The 16,165-nt window shown below is 38.7% G+C and overlaps 1 protein-coding gene across 2 annotated transcripts in view; it reads left to right on the forward strand.

Moving 5' to 3' along the window:
• Positions 1-5,885: 5,885 nt before the first annotated feature.
• LOC143039279 (uncharacterized) overlaps positions 5,886-16,165 on the forward strand; it is a 34,217-nt gene continuing 23,937 nt past the window's right edge. Inside the window, exon 1 of one of the 2 annotated variants that reach the window (XM_076209160.1) lies at positions 5,886-6,672. Coding sequence is in view for 1 of the 2 variants with exons in the window: in XM_076209154.1 (XP_076065269.1) it covers positions 12,410-12,475 (66 nt within the window). In the remaining variant the exon portion in view is untranslated. Of the gene's footprint in view, positions 6,673-12,016; positions 12,476-16,165 lie in introns of those variants that run through there. The other variant, XM_076209154.1, reaches the window with a different exon arrangement.

A 16,165-nucleotide genomic window follows, 5' to 3' on the forward strand; every position in this document is an offset into this window, starting at 1 on the left:
GTGTCCTCGGTTAAATGCATTGTATTAAGGGTATTAGAAATGGTGGAAATAGTGTCTGCATGCAATTCGCAGTTATCTTGAATAGAGACAAGACCTTCAACCAAATCCAATTTAGGACTCAACCCGGGACAATTTATTGATACCTTTGTCTTGTTAGGGAAAAACAGGTAATGAGATCCTTGTATGTTACAATGAGGGATCTGGTCTACCAAAATTCGTTGGTAATGACAATTGTTCATAACAGACATATTCCTAACCAGAGAGTTCATGTGAAGCCTCTCGAAACACAAAAGAGATCATGCTTTCTCTTAGATTGTCTACAGAAAAGATATAATTGATTAGAAAATTCACTATGAGCACTAGCTTTCAATTGTGATGATAGCAATTAATTTATCAAACACACTATTCTAGAGTTTGAGTGTCTCTTCTTGTTCAATATTCATAATTTCATATATTATTTTTCAACACACTTCATTTTCAAAGATAGTCTCATTACTTTAAAATGGTCACAATACTCATGTGTGTACTCAGATGAGAGGTCCTTAAGTCCTTAAGATTCCAAGTCTGACCACAGCAGATCCTAGGTTTTAGGTTTCCATGTATCTGCTTGACACCAAGTTCCAGTTGTCTAGGTCTCCCATCCCAAATACATACAAATGGTCAATACTATCTGTAAAATACATCAAGATTAATGTTCAACTCTTGAAAAATATAGGAGCAGGTTTTGGTGTATTTCCCTTCACCTTTACACATTTTACACATTTTTCTATATAATCATATATAGTTTTCTTCATACCTAGCCAAAAGTACTTAAGTTGTGCCTGTCTATAAGTTTTATCCTTTCCAGGATGTGAACTACAATCACTATCATGAAGTAACTTCAATATCTCATTTACCAGAGTTTGTGGTATAACCAACTGATTTACTTGACCTCTAGAATTATCTTTCCCATTTACAAATGTTTTCCTATACAAAATTCCATTAATCAAATGAAATTCCTCTATCTTATACCCCTTTGGTAGCTTTGGAGGATCTCCTCTTGGGTTCATCAAATGCTTGATTATTGAATCACATGTCTCATCATCTCCCTGTTCTCTTATTAGCATTTCTTCATCTAAAGTTACTAACTCTTCTATACTACAAACAAAATTAATCAATCCAGTCCCAGTCATTGGTTGACTAATGTTTCTAGAAAGTGGATCTGCTACATTCCTTCTACCCGGAATATAATTAAATTGAACATCATAGCACTGAAGTATCGCAAACCATCTAGCAAGTCTGCCTCTAAGATTCTTATGCTTAAATAAGTTCTGAATAGCTGTGTGATCAGTCCAAACTCTGATGGGATACCCTAGTATCATATCCCTAAAACTTTCTAAAGAATAAATTACTGCTAAAGTTTCTCTTTCAGTTATAGAATAGTTCCTCTCTGCACTATTACAAAGTCTGGATGTGTAAGCTATGGGTTTTAAAGTTCCATTTCTCTCTTGCATTAGTATGCCTCCTAACCCTATGTCAGACGCATCAGTACAAAGAATAAATTCTTTTTCATAGTCGGGGAAAATTAAAATAGGTGAACTTGTGAGTTTATCTTTCAACTTGTCAAAAGCTTGCTGTTGCGCAGGTCCCCATATGAACTTTGAGTCCTTTCTCAACAAAGAACTTAGTGGATTAGCAATGTCAGCATAACTTTGAATGAATTTTCTATAATATCCTGTTAATCCCAAAAAGCTCCTAACCTTGTCTACATTGATCGGAACTGGAAAATTCTTGACAGCGTCCACCTTTGAATTTACTGTACTCAGTCCGTGTCTGTCTATCTTATGTCCTAAGTAAATGACACTGTCTTGCAAGAACTTACATTTTTCAAGTTTTACTTTTAACCCAGCTTCTCCTAGTCTTGAGAATATCAAATCTAATTTCTTAAAGTGCTCCACTGCAGTCTGAGAAACTATTAAAATGTCATCTAGAAATACACTGGCAGTGTTTCCTAACAATCCATCTAGAATAGTATTCATTAATCTCATGTAAGTTAATGGACTATTACATAACCCAAATGGCATTCTCTTGAACTCATAATGTCCTGTTGTAGTAGAAAATGCTGTGAACTCTCTTGAATCTTCATGCAATTCTATTTGCCAAAAAGCTGATTTGATATCTATAGTACTAAAATATCTATTCTCAGTTCCCAAACTTCTCAAAATGTCACCGATAATGGGTAATGGTAACCTGTCACGAATGGTGTGCTTATTCAGTTCCCTGTAATCAATAACTGGTCGCATAGTCCCATCAGACTTTGGTACTAAGATCAACGGAAAATTCCACTCACTCTTACTATGTTCAATAATATCCTGTGATAACATTTCAGTGATGAGTTTATCTACTACAGCTAATCTAGAGTGAGGAACTCTGTAGGCTGGTATGTAGATAGGTTGTGTTCCTGGTTTTAACTTAATGTGATGTTTTAAAACAGTTGTTTTGCCTAAGGCGTCCCCCGGCAAAGCAATTGTTTTTTTATGTTTCATAAGCAAAGCAAATAAAGCTTCATCCAACTCAGGGCAATTAGTTGATTGTAATAATTCTTTATATCTATTTCTTAAGTCTATGCCTTCTTGTACTGAGCAAATTGATGAAGTTGGTAATTCTATCTCCTCACTATTCTCATTTAAAATCTTAATAGGTTTAGTACACACCTGAATACATCCTATTTGTGTACCTTTCTTTAAAACTATCTCTTTATTCATAGTATTAATTACTAATACTTCTACTCTGTTCTTATTTGTCTTATAAATCCCTGAGTCCCACTTCAATCCTTTAAGTTTAACTGATTCTGGGACTGTAATTACTTCAGAGTCTACATTGATTCCTTTCAAACACACTTCAACCTTATTAATTGACATGGGATGTAACAATGTCGACCTTGTTAATCCGCAATCTGCAATTCTCAAGGCATCTGTGGTTAATAATTTAGTAATCTCTGGGATTTCTTGAACTTCTGAGTTGGGTTCACAAATTGTTTTACTTTCTGTAGGGTTGGACCGCTCGGCCTCGCTATCTAGGATAGAAATGTTATCTAAGGATTCATTGATTCCTGTCACTGGTCTTAAGTCTGGTTGATTTAAGAATGGGATTAACTGTGACTTCACTAAAATTCCTAAGTCAGCAGGACAAATTACCATGTTTTCTTTTCTCATAGTTGCAAATCCTATCAATAAATCTCCTGGAAAAACAGACTCTTCTACCACTATCACTGGGATGTACAATTGTTCATTTGTATATAAGGCAACTTCTAGCTCAATCTTGCCTAATGTTTTTAACTGATTTCCAGTTACACCTTGCAATGTGTAACGGATTGGTTCCAACATTTTCACTCCTGGGTTCAACTGGTTTAAAACTTTACTAGTAATTACATTAACTACAGACCCTGTATCAATAAAAATTTGAATAGGCTTATTGAACACTTTACCCGCAATGAGAGGTCCTACAGAAGTTTTACCAACAGTAATTATCAGTTTGTCAGTTTCTTTCATCTCCCTTGCATTCCCATATTTAACACAATACCGCCTATCGGTATATATATGGGGAGGTCTGAAATGGTTTATTCTGTGTCTGGGGGTTTTCCTCTTAGCCCTGGGGGTACCCGAAAATTTCGGCACTCATGAGTTCTGTGTCCGATTTTATTATGGTAAATACAGAATGGAGGGTTCCTACATTGATACTCATTGTGACCTTCGTATTTGCAATTTCTGCAAATAATCCCATAAAAACATTCTTGTGCCTTGTGTCCCCATGCATTACAATTAAAACAAAGGATTCTGGTATCCCTATCCCTAGATGGACTTCTAGCATGCCGCCTATGTCCTACTTCTGTTTTCTTAAACTCTCTAGAGTTCCTATATTGGCTTTGTTGATTTATAGGCATTACATATGGGTTTATTGTTCTGGTCTCACTGTATCCTTGAAGAAGATAATCTACTTCTCCTAAACAGATATTTGATTTTAAATCTTTGTACAGCCTTTCTGCTGTTAAGTCATCAGAATTCTTTGCCAATAAGCTAAATGTAATCAATTTGATTACCTGTGAGATTTCCATCTTCTCACTAGATCTTTCTATCCAGTCTGAATCTTTCAAGATAGAATTCATGTCTTTTGACCATCTATCTAATCTAGCTAAGTACTCTGTGTCAGTTTCACTTGTCCTAACTTCCTTAATCATTTTTACCAATGATCTAATAGGATCCTGATCACATTTGGACATGAAATGTTTAAGAAAGGCTTTCTTGTAATTATCATATTGATTAATTAATTCCATTTGCTGAAAGTTAATGACAAACCTCGCCCTTCCATGCTCTGGATCTATATTCTCCTTGAGAATCTCAATCTTACGATTCTCATTTGTAATGTTTTTACTAACTATAAGTGTGTCAATAAGGTTCAAGAACTTGTTTACACCATATGTGTTAGACTCTCCTGTGAATTTTGGAATATTTGTATTTGATGTGTGAATTTCGTGTCTCAACACGTTAGAATTCTGAGGGGTACTCATACTTTACTAATACCTTGCTTTAGCCTGGCTGCTTGCGATGTCGCTTCGTGATGTCAATGTCTGGTTTGACGTCCTTCTACGGTCTTGTCATTCCTCAACGACGTTGTTCCTCCTCCATCACACACTCTGCCTTGAAGACCGCCTTGTAGATGATGATCTCCTTGAAGAATCTTGAAGAATGCTTGTTCCCAACGTAGCAGTTACTTGAAGTTGTAGATTTCTCTCGTAGTCGTAATACACTCTTGATTTTGGTTGTCTTGTTCCCGTAGACTTCTGGCGCCACTTCTCTTCGGAGGTGTTTAACACCCAGTTCATCCCACCGCTGCCACCACTTTCACCCCCCCTAGTCACCACTGTCACTTAAATTTGACTTGTAATATCACTCGTCTCGAGGCCCCTTGCCTCTCGTTACGTGAGGTTCACTAATATTCAAGTTCCTCTTAAGTAGTAGGCCCAATGCCTTCTTTTTCCTGTAGTCTCACTATTTTCTAGGCCCCATGCCTATTCCTCTCGTCCTTTGGGTTAATAAAAGGATGGTGAATTTTCTTTCTTCTTTCACTGTAATTTCACCTTAGCTTACACTCGGGATCTCTTTTCTCTCGTCTCTACATCGTCTCCTGATCCTCTCTCCTTACACCCTCTCTATATCTTCTCCCTATATCTTCTCTATCTCTTCTCTGTAGAACGTCTGACGAGATCCCGTATCTTACGCTAAGCTACCTTCGTCTGACGTCACTAATTTTTCTAAACCAATCCCCGGTGACTTCTCAAATAAATGTCACTCCTTATGGGCGTGACTTTGAATTCATGCACCAATAGTTTTTTCCTCCTTCTGCACCTTGCACCAATCCGGAAAGCCATTTCAATGCCACTAGCAAAAATTGTTTACCTCAGCATTAGTCAAACGAAGGTAACCCGCGCTTACAATGTTGTGATTACATAAGCGATTATAAAAACAGTCACCACCGTCGGTGTGTTTACATAGACAAAACGTCGCCCTCACCTAGACATAACATTGCCCTCTTCGGAGGCGTCGAGTCTGAGTTATTCTACTGCCCTAGCTCATTTCCATTCGTACACTACCGGCCTCTTACACTCCGGCCTCCGAACACAATCACTGATAAGCAGTGTGCCAACTGATTACCATCAAATATCTGTAAATACCAGGTGAAAATATATTGATATTCAATAGACTTTCTCTAGAGTTAGGGGTGTTAAACTCATATCCCGCAGGATGGTCTTAAGTGGCCCACGACAGAGGTCAAAGTAGTCCTGAATATTCTACTGTATTCGACGATTATTGCATTGGAATATACAAAATATGAAATAATTCCCCTTATAATTTCTGCAATAGGGACATTTAATACAATTTTTTTAAATTATTTCGCCATCCAATAGCTAAAATGTCTTCATGAAAAAATATTAAGTTTAACTCAAAATATCCACATTTCCTTTTTCAATTGTTTACCCATGCTCAGTTGATTTGTGGTTTTTGCGGATTTTGGAACTGGTGATAGGGGGTGGGGGTAGGTGTTTTTGAGAACTTTGGCCCGGAGCGGCACTTGGGTCCGTGCATAGAGAACGCTATTTTTCGCGCGAGCAGCCCGCGCCGAACGGCGCCGACCCGCGCCAAGAATTAAACCATGTGTAAGCGTACAGAGAAAGCAGGTTCCAGCGTGTCGGATGGCTGGTTTTCTAGCTCGAGGAACCAGCGCCGACTGGTGCGGATCTACGCTAGTTTACAGCGCTGGTGGGTGACCTCAAAGGACGCGGGTAATCTGCTCCGACCAGCGCAAGGAGGGACATGGTAGCTGGTGTATTTGTCACTGTCAGTTGTGATTGACCAACTCCGAAGTATGTCAAGCTCATCGTCCGATGATGAGCTAAAATTGCTCGACAATACTCGTGTAAAACTGAATAGAAAAAAAAAGAGGAATACATGAAATAAATCGCCAAGGAAAAAAATATGGAGAATATCAGCATCTTTTTTGGTGATTTGAAGAGGGACTCGAAAAGGTTCTTTGATTATACACGGATGAGCTAAGATACTTTTGACTACATTCTCAAGAAAAGTGAGCATCGCTCGGGGGAAGACATGGTGTAACTGGCACAGCCAGCTTATTCAGGTGAGCTGAAATAAAAACCCAGAATAAATTTAATGTGATACTAAATGTACTGACATTTTTTAAAATTAGATAATTTTTTATTTATTTTGAGATACAGTTTGTACCGTAGTGGTACTGATAAACACTAACACTGAATAGGGCATATACACAAATATTGTCACAAAATCCCTGGACAGTGGAAGGAGGAGGTGGTGGATGTGGGTGCGTGGGAAATACTCTTACCTCAGTGGATGGGTGAAGGGGGATGGATAGCTGCAGTGGGAAGCCGAAGTCCAGGAGATTTGAGTCACCGACCGGGACCACGCGCGCTCCCTTTTCGGCGCGCGTGTATACAACTAAAAAAAAAGGGGGGGGGGAGATAACTCAATCAAAGCACAGACCTAGGCTAATCAAACAGATCATCCTATTGTGAGTTTTAATTATCAAGATTATTTCTACAATCAAACATTATTGGCATGTAACTCAAACTCTTAGTAGTTTCCTTAGGAATTAATCAAGATTTACTTCTGTTATGTGCCTAGCTAACCTGCGCGACTTTTTTAACATCTAGCTAATAATACCACTGTGTCGATACTTGCTGCCCTCTTTAGGAGACTTCTGCTGGTTGCGGGGATGTCTTCAAATAGGCGCGGGTCCCTCGTTCAGGCAGGATGCTTCTGCTGTGGCAGGATAACTTTGCTGTTGAGCTCGGCGGGTAACTGACTGTCCTCGTGGGGTGGTACTTCGTGGCGGGAAGCGAGTTCGATTCCGTAAGCGTCTCCCCGTTATCCACTCTGGCACAAGTTCCTCTCTGGTCAGGATGTCCCGAAAAGGAGGAACTGCTCACGCTAATCGTCGAATTGGCACAATGGTGGCGATTCAGCCCACCCTAAGCGCGGTGTGTTCACTGGAGGCTGACCTCGTCGCGACACCGTTCAAACCCGTTCCCACGAGGGTCGGGGCGTCACTCGCATCACTGTCTTCAATTCGATAAGTCTCCGGGGGATTTTGCACATGAATCACTCGTGTAGGGCCTGACGGTGCGTAAACGGGTCGTATTAATGTAAAAATCCTCGATAGCCACCATATGGGAGGGTAGGGCGCGTTTGATCTTCCGAGAGTACGAGTGGCCCACCTCTCCCTGTGGGGACCCAGGTGGATAACTGACCTGTGCTCGGCACCGACGGGTCAACTGCCTATGCCCATACTGTATGGCATACACTGTTGCCGGTACTTCCAATTTCAAATCACTAGTTCTGAAGGGAGCGCAGTGCAACGTTTATGTGGAAGTTGAATCGTTTCTAGTTGTCCCTTGAGGGTAGTCACTACTCACGAGAGTGGAAGATATGATCCTAACTAATCTAATTAAAAGTAGCCTAAACAATAAATGGCAAGTGCGCAGGGGGAAAACCGTAAGAACCAATTCGAACGGTAACTCTCGGATAAATACACCAATTCTAATCATAAAGTAGCAAATTACAACTGTAAGGAGGAACAACAAAACTGCGAGATTGTGGAATCCCACTCTTACTATTAAACATTCGTGTCTTTGCTCGCAGGCATAGGCAGACACCTATAAAGGGGGGGGGAGGGTTTTCCTGAGAGTAATTAGAAGTCTCTCTCAAATTCGTTAAGGCACTGTAATTGACTGCCAAACTGGCGCAACAGTTAATGAAGATAAGAAGGAAAAATATCAAGAAGTAGTTGATAGAGGCCTTAAGAGTTCCGGCAATTCCAAAGAGTAGAGGGAATTGATAGCCGAAAATGGACGAAAGGAGACGAAAAAATGTGGAGCCTGCGTCGGCTAGGCCTTTGAGCGAAAGTATTTGGTAACGGGGTTTTGAGAGCAGACGTAAAAAATGAAAAGAAATAATAGGCTGTTTGTCACAACCCAAAGTTGTGACATATATATATATATATATATATATATATATATATATATATATATATATATATATATATATATATATATATATGCACAAATTTCACAAGTCACACGCGAATCACAAATATGCAGAGTCCACTAGGAAAAGGAAAAACACACGTAGTCCGAGCGCTTTCGTGATATATTCACATTATCAAGGAGTACAGAAATATGTACATATGTACATATGTACATATTTCTGTACTCCTTGATAATGTGAATATATCACGAAAGCGCTCGGACTACGTGTGTTTTTCCTTTTCCTAGTGGACTCTGCATATATATATATATAACATAAAGACAAAATAAGGTAAGGGAAACACATACAAATGAGAAACTTGCATGCAATATGATTAGGGTAACAATATACAAAATACATGAAATGGAATATAGATATGGCAACAACGCCAAAGCTGAGTGCGTATATGGGGTCTACTAAACTGCGTAGGTCTAACCAAGATCTAAGAATATAAGGTCTAACCACTTCCGACCGAATTTCGAGGGAGTTGGCGCAGCGGGCCCGTGAACGTCACCTGGCTGTTCAAAGTGGGGTTGGCGGGTCCTATAGCTGTCAGTTGAAGCTGGTGCGTCGATTAGGAAAGACGTTGCCTTCGCTCGCACCGCTCCACGCAATTAGTTATATTCTGACAAATATTATATAAAATACATATATAAATATATATAAAATATTATAGTTCCTGTCTATATATATGAATATATAATATATATGATATATAATATATATATAATATAAAATATTATAGTTCCTGTCTTCCTTGGCGTTTCACAGTTTTCTTCAGTGTTTCACAAAGAGAAAATGGACCCAGCCTAATGACGTCAGAAGCTGCGCAGAAGAATTCAAACTGTCTGACCTGTATATTTAGACCTTGGGTCTAACGACGCACATAGAGCGATTACGTAACGTAATGACTACGTAGACTACATACATAAAACAATTACTATATAGGGATTAAGTAATACATATATGCAATAAAGAGGAGAATGGCTATATTATAACCATATACTAACTATACTATAAGTAAAGAGAAGAATTACTACAGTTCTTGCTCAACTCACGCGAGGTGAGCGGACAAGAATGGTCCAGGGGAATCAAAAAAGCTGATTAATGCTAGCTGCCAAAGCCGACACGATAGAACCTGCTTCCTCTGCGCACGCTTAACACTTGTGTATATGGTATAAGTCTTGGCGCGGGTTGGCTCCGCTCGGCGCTGGTTTTCCGGAGCGAGCAGCCAGCACCGAATGGTGCGTAACCACGCTAGTGTCCGGAGCTGGTAAGTGATCACAGGACGCTTGTAATCTGTTCCAACCAGCGCGGGGAGGACATTGTAAAAAGTGTATTTGTTACTGTCAGTTGTGATTTACCAGCCGTGGAGTAAACATGTCACGCGAAGAATACGAGTTTTTTAATTATTCTTATTGAATCATCCTTTAGTATATAAGGACAATAAACAGAATAGGTCCCTTATAAATAAAGCATAAACCAAAATTTGGAATCTGTGTTGGCTTCACTTTTTTGCCTTTGCTCTTGTACTTCTTAATACTATTAAAACACACACAGTCAAATATATTGCTCATCACTGCTAACTATTTGCTTAACTTATCTTTATAATTCACTGCACTATTGTCGACAAGTGTGTTTGGATATATTAGTAATAAACGAGATGAGGAGGAGAGCGAAAGTGGAAAAGGAGATGGCAGATGAAAGAATATTGGTGTGATTTGGACACATGGAAAGAATGAGTGATGAAAGATTAGTAAAAGAGGTGTGGAAGGCAGAGGTGTAGGGAGCGAACTTGATGGGACGACCGAGGATGAGATGGATGGATGGGGTGAAGGGAGCGTTGAGAAAGAGGGGAATGTCTATTGGGGAGGGAAAAGAGAAGACAGGAGATAGGGATGAGTTGAGAGTGAGTGTATAGATGATACTATTATACAAGAAAGGGGTGGGGATGGGGGTTGGGGGTGTTTATGTGTGAATGATATTTCGACACAGCCTGCAGGGATTTCTTCCCGTCCTCTCTTTTTCTGAATAAGGGGACCGAGAGGGGGGGGGGGTCGCCGATTAAGTGAAACGGCCTTGCTGTGCATGTATTGTGTCTCACTGCATTGTGGCTGACACAGGGATGACCTGTCATCCATGAGGAGCCAAGATGAGAGGGGGAAATGGGTGGTGGTTGGGAGTTAAATGGGTGGGAGTAGATACGTACCATTGATTTTGCTACCTCCCTTATAAAGGAAAACAGCTCTTGGTATATATATATATATATATATATATATATATATATATATATATATATATATATATATATACACGAGTATATATTGTATATTTTGGGTGCAGATTCTCACTAATACACACTGTGTTAAACATGACAGCATTTTGACACTAATTAATTTTCTTACTGAGATTTTCAAAATTTCTCACAGTAGATCTCATTTCAGGGGGGTGGGCAAATACAAGCCTTCCATAGTCTTTCATATTGAATTGAAGTTTCGAATTCAGGGAGTCATCTTCAGAATAAAATACAAGAATTAATTCACTGTCTTGCACAGCTACATAATGCACAATTGTCAATTTTGTACAGACAACATGGATTTACTGTAAGTATAGGCCGCTTGGGAACGCTGAAAGGATCGTGTTGACCTGCGTGGGCGGACACTTCGCTCAGGAGGGGGAGGGAGAGGGGGAGAGTCAGGTAGGATGGTTCGTCTCGCAGGGACGCCCCGCTAGTCAAGAGAGGGTTGGTGAAGTGGAGGATGGGGAGAGGAAGGTGGGTGTTGTTTGCCGATGGGTTTCAAATCTAGATGAGGAATTAAAGAGAGGAATAACATAAGTCATGTTAGATTGTATGTTGATTATCGGAGCTCTTTCCTTTATGTGGATGGCTTCTAGCATTTTTAATTCCTTTATTTTGTTACAACGTGCAACTATCTTAGTGTTGTTCATAATAGTCTCCCTATCAATTACAGCCTGGTGGTATTGGAGGTGGTGTTGTTTAATTGTTTCTTGTTGTAAATGTAAGGACAACCGTCTACTTAGTTGGCACGTGACCGACAGCCATTTCCCTCCCGTAAGAAATCTCAGCTCATGTATAACCGTGTGTGTGTTTACCTAGTTGTGTTTTACGGGAAGGGGAGCTATGCTCGTGGTGTCCCGTCTTCATTGTGTGTGTGTGTACATACACATGCAAACAGGACTGGGTGAGACATGAAATTTGTGGGAGTTGTATTAACAGACATCCTTTGATAGATTTGTGTAGCTTTTCAACGTCCCTGTTTGTTATTTCTATATTCAAATGTAAGTGATAAGATTAATTGCTTTGAATAATTAAACATACGTGAATTATCTTTAAATGAACGACAGTTTTGTGTTCTGGTTTTGGCCACTGTAATCAAGCAAATGCATGTGATCAACAATAAAAGCTTTACCTCGCGAAGACGCAAACATAACATTGGTGATTGGTCTGGATGTATATGTATATGATTGAGGAGTGAGGCGCGTGAAAAGTGTTGTCAGTATTATTCATTTGAGATTTTTGAACAGGCACTATAGTGATATTGAAATCAATTATGATATTAAAACAATATTGCCATCTGTTATCGTTTCTACATTACAAAACTTACACCAAATTCCAAAACACAGACGTCTATGTTTGGATGCTATCATGAAGAGTGTTGTCCTACAGGTGTTCTGTACAGTTAAGCTTGTGTTGATGAGGCGAATAGATGTGAATATTATCAAACAAACCAAATTAAACCCTGTTGATGTTGGTGCAATAGAAAATTCAATTGGTGTGTTAGCCAGAGAACGAGATGGCCACTCGATGTGTTTGTGATGATGGAGAACAATGTTATTCAGAAGCTCATGAACCCCTTTTGGTAAGCAATTTTAATATAGATTGCTCTGTATAAAGTAACCTTTGTAGAATTAGGTTGTAGTTTCATATTCAGGTATTTTTTAAAATGGGTACAGGTATCCTGGGAGTCCCTCTTGCAAACATGGTTTTCTTCCCCACCCCTCCAGTGGTTCTTGGCTACTTACTTGGTTTACTTGGTGGGGTTTCGAGGGCAGTCCTCACAGCCATAGTGGGCTACATCTGCTGCCAGTCCTGCTGTCCCTCCTCGCAAGGGCCAGTTGGTCTGGTATTATAATTATGTTTGAAGAAAACCGACTGATACCTATATGATTTGCAACTATTTGCACTTTTGACTACTTCAGTTTTATCATTATTCACATACATGGCAATATAAAACTGTGTTAAAAAGTGAGTGAATTCACTCATGTTGACAGTGCTGTACTGGTATGCACCCATAATTCTATCCCTATCCTATGCATACCTAACTTCCACTCACTGCTATTGATATAAAGTTAATGATGAAAGTGACTAAGACAGTGAACAGGAGAAGGAAGAATTGCCTTGAAGTGAATTTTTTTTTATAAATGGGTGGCAAAATCTTTGTAATTGCTCAACAAGCTGTCACTACTTTTGAAAATATTAATCTTAATGTGGAAAGATTTCCTAGGGTGAAGGTCACAGTTCTTCTGCAAGTGAGACCAGGGACAACAGATTAATTGATTGATTACTGATTGATTCTACGATTATCATACTCAGATATAGATTCAAGTATTGTTCCTGACTGGGCTATATTGGCATCCAAGCTATTCTATGTATTTACGCATCTGTATAGAAAACTATTTCTTCACATCCTGTCATGGTAATCAAAGAGAGACTAGGGACAACAGATTGATTGATTGATTACTGATGGATTCTACAATTATCTTACTCAGATTTAGATTCATGTATTGTTCCTGCCTGGGCTATATTGCCATCCAAGCTGAAGTTGTCAGTAATTAGTATGACTGATGTGGTACACAAGTAGAATTAGTGGTCCAGGACAGTGTTTCTGTTGTGTGTATTTTACATAATGGGTGTTTGATGTTGTTGATTATGATTTTGGGAATAATAACTAAAAAAATGAATATTATTGTAGTTGTTGGCAGTTGTTGGTAATTAGTATGACTAGTCTGGTACACAAATAGAATTAGTCTTCCAGGACAGTATTTCTGCCATGTGCATTTTACATAAAGCATGTAAATAATGTTTTCTAGAATATTATTTGGTTGCATATTGGGTTTTTGATATTGGTGATTATGATTTTGGCAAAAACAAAACCCAAAAATAAAACTTGGGTTGGAAGACAGGGGAGGACAGTGAGTAGCATGACCCCTTCACATCCTTTAAACATTTAGTCTTTCTCAATTTGTTCCTCTTCTCTCTTTCTGGATTGAGGGGTGGAAAGGGGGGTGTCACTTTTTGAGTGAAGCAGCCTTGCTCTGGATGTGGTGTGTCTTGTTGAATTGCCCCTGACCCAGGGTTATGGGTGAGATACAGGGGTGACCCATTGTCTATGAGGAGCTGGGATGAGAGGGAGGAAAGGGTGGTGAATGGAAGTGGAATGGTAGTTGTGTGCCTTTTGACTTAGCTACCTCCTCTATAAGGGGAAAAAGCCCTTGGAATATACATACAATTTGTTCTCATGACCTCATAAAACCCTCCCATCCCTATCAAGAGATCTTTTTATGTCAATATAGTCTAATTCCCTTTAGCAGTCTGAATATTGTAATCAAGTTACCTCTTTCTCATTGATCTTTCACTATTAGATCCAATCCAATCCAATTGGTAAATCTCTCCTCACATGATGTATCTGTCAAGCTGGGTTAAGGTTGTACTGAAGGCCAACAACCTGCTCAAAAGTGCTGTCAACTCAGTTATTCCATTCCAAAGTTTGAATATTCCATCAATTTACATAATATATTCAATTGAGGTACTCTATTTAATTTTATGTTAAGTTTGGCCCCCAAAACATAAATTTAAAGTGCCAATAACCAGGATAATGGAGAGGGATCATGTCACCGTCTTGAAGATGCTTGACAGCTGATTGTGATCTTGACATTAGAGAATGATGTTTCATACCCACACAATGTGTAGCATTGATTAGGTGGGTATTGATAATGCAGGACTGGAAAAATCTCAACATGGGACTCATTCATGAGAATTGATACAGATTTTAAACAAAATCAAATGATGCCTCGAGATTCCCAGACTGTTACACAAGACAGGATCAAACTCATAATGATGGACTGAATGTGTGAAAAGGACATAATTCCTATTGAAAAAATTTATAAATCAAGCTTATTTCATTGAGTTCTTCATTTTCTAATGACCTACTAATCATTCTTGAATCCATCTGTCAACCAGCAGGGCCATCACATGGTTGACAGTGGCTGATTGATGGCACTGAAAGCTCTTGTATGTTCTTGCGATGTCAAATATTTAAGAGGTATTGTTTAATTTGAATCGTAAAGTACAAAATAAAGTCTATCAATCAGGAATTTTTTTTTACTGGGTTGTCAGCAAGTTTTTATGGGTTTTCACCTTTTAGTATGACCACTAGGAACCAGTTTGATTGCTGTTATTTGTATCTTCTTGACCATACCTATATCTTACTTGAAAAAAGAATTGGTTTAGGGAAGATGCAGATGAAGATGAATGTGCAAAGACATGGAAATTCTTAGAGGAAGCTAAAGTAAAACATGAAATGATGACATAAGAAGAAAAACAGCAATCTTTTTTTAGAAAGTTATTAATCAGAATGTGAGGAAATTATTTTGAAAACAACAACAACAAAACAGGAAGGCAGTATTGCACAGAAACCACTACAAAGAAACTTGAATTAGCTTGTGCTAATGTAGACGGTCTATTACTGGTAAACTATCCTGATATTTTGTGCTTAATAGAGACCAAACTCCCCAAAAATGTTGATCTACAACTGTAATGGTAGGGTGAGCATCTACTGAAAAGAAAGGAATGAGAAATGAAGGAACAACTCAGAGCTAAAGAAATAAGGAAGACATAAGTGAAGAGATTGAAAAAGTTTATACAGTAGGAAGATATAAAGATGGTACAAGATCAGTGAAGATCAAATTTAAATCTCAAAACATATCTAAAATAATAATACAGAGAAACTAGCAACTGTTGAAAAAATCAAGAAAATATAGGTAAAAAGAGACCCAGCAGAAGAAGAAGAGAGAGAGAGAGAGACAAATAGTGCAAGAAGCCAAGTGAAAAAAATGGGAAGAAGACCAAAAAGGAAATGAAGGAATTTTATTGAAAAGTGGTAGATCAGGGAATGAAAAAGTGGAACATAAATCAAAATCTAGAAGACAATAAAAGGGGAAGGAAAAAATACAAGACTTAATATTGCATACACAGATTGCAGCAAATCTAAAGAGAAATTATTAAAAAAAAAAACAGATATGATGTGCTATATTGAAACCAAGCTCAATGAAAGCATTGATGTTCAGTTTAGCAAACAGGAGATGAAAAAAGAGGTTGAGTGATGATAGCAGTAGAAAATTGCACTGATGTGGAAGAGGTGAATATAGGAGAAGCTATGGCCAAAATAATGAATTAAAAACAAAAATGAAAAATGTGGAACAAGAAACATAACAGTGGCATACATCCCCTTTCAAGGCCACATATTCAAGCTGTCTCAGATGCAACCACC

Source organism: Oratosquilla oratoria, chromosome 2, assembly GCF_046742065.1.
Source record: "Oratosquilla oratoria isolate Oo_2021 chromosome 2, ASM4674206v1, whole genome shotgun sequence".
Taxonomy (NCBI): Eukaryota; Metazoa; Arthropoda; class Malacostraca; order Stomatopoda; family Squillidae; genus Oratosquilla; species Oratosquilla oratoria.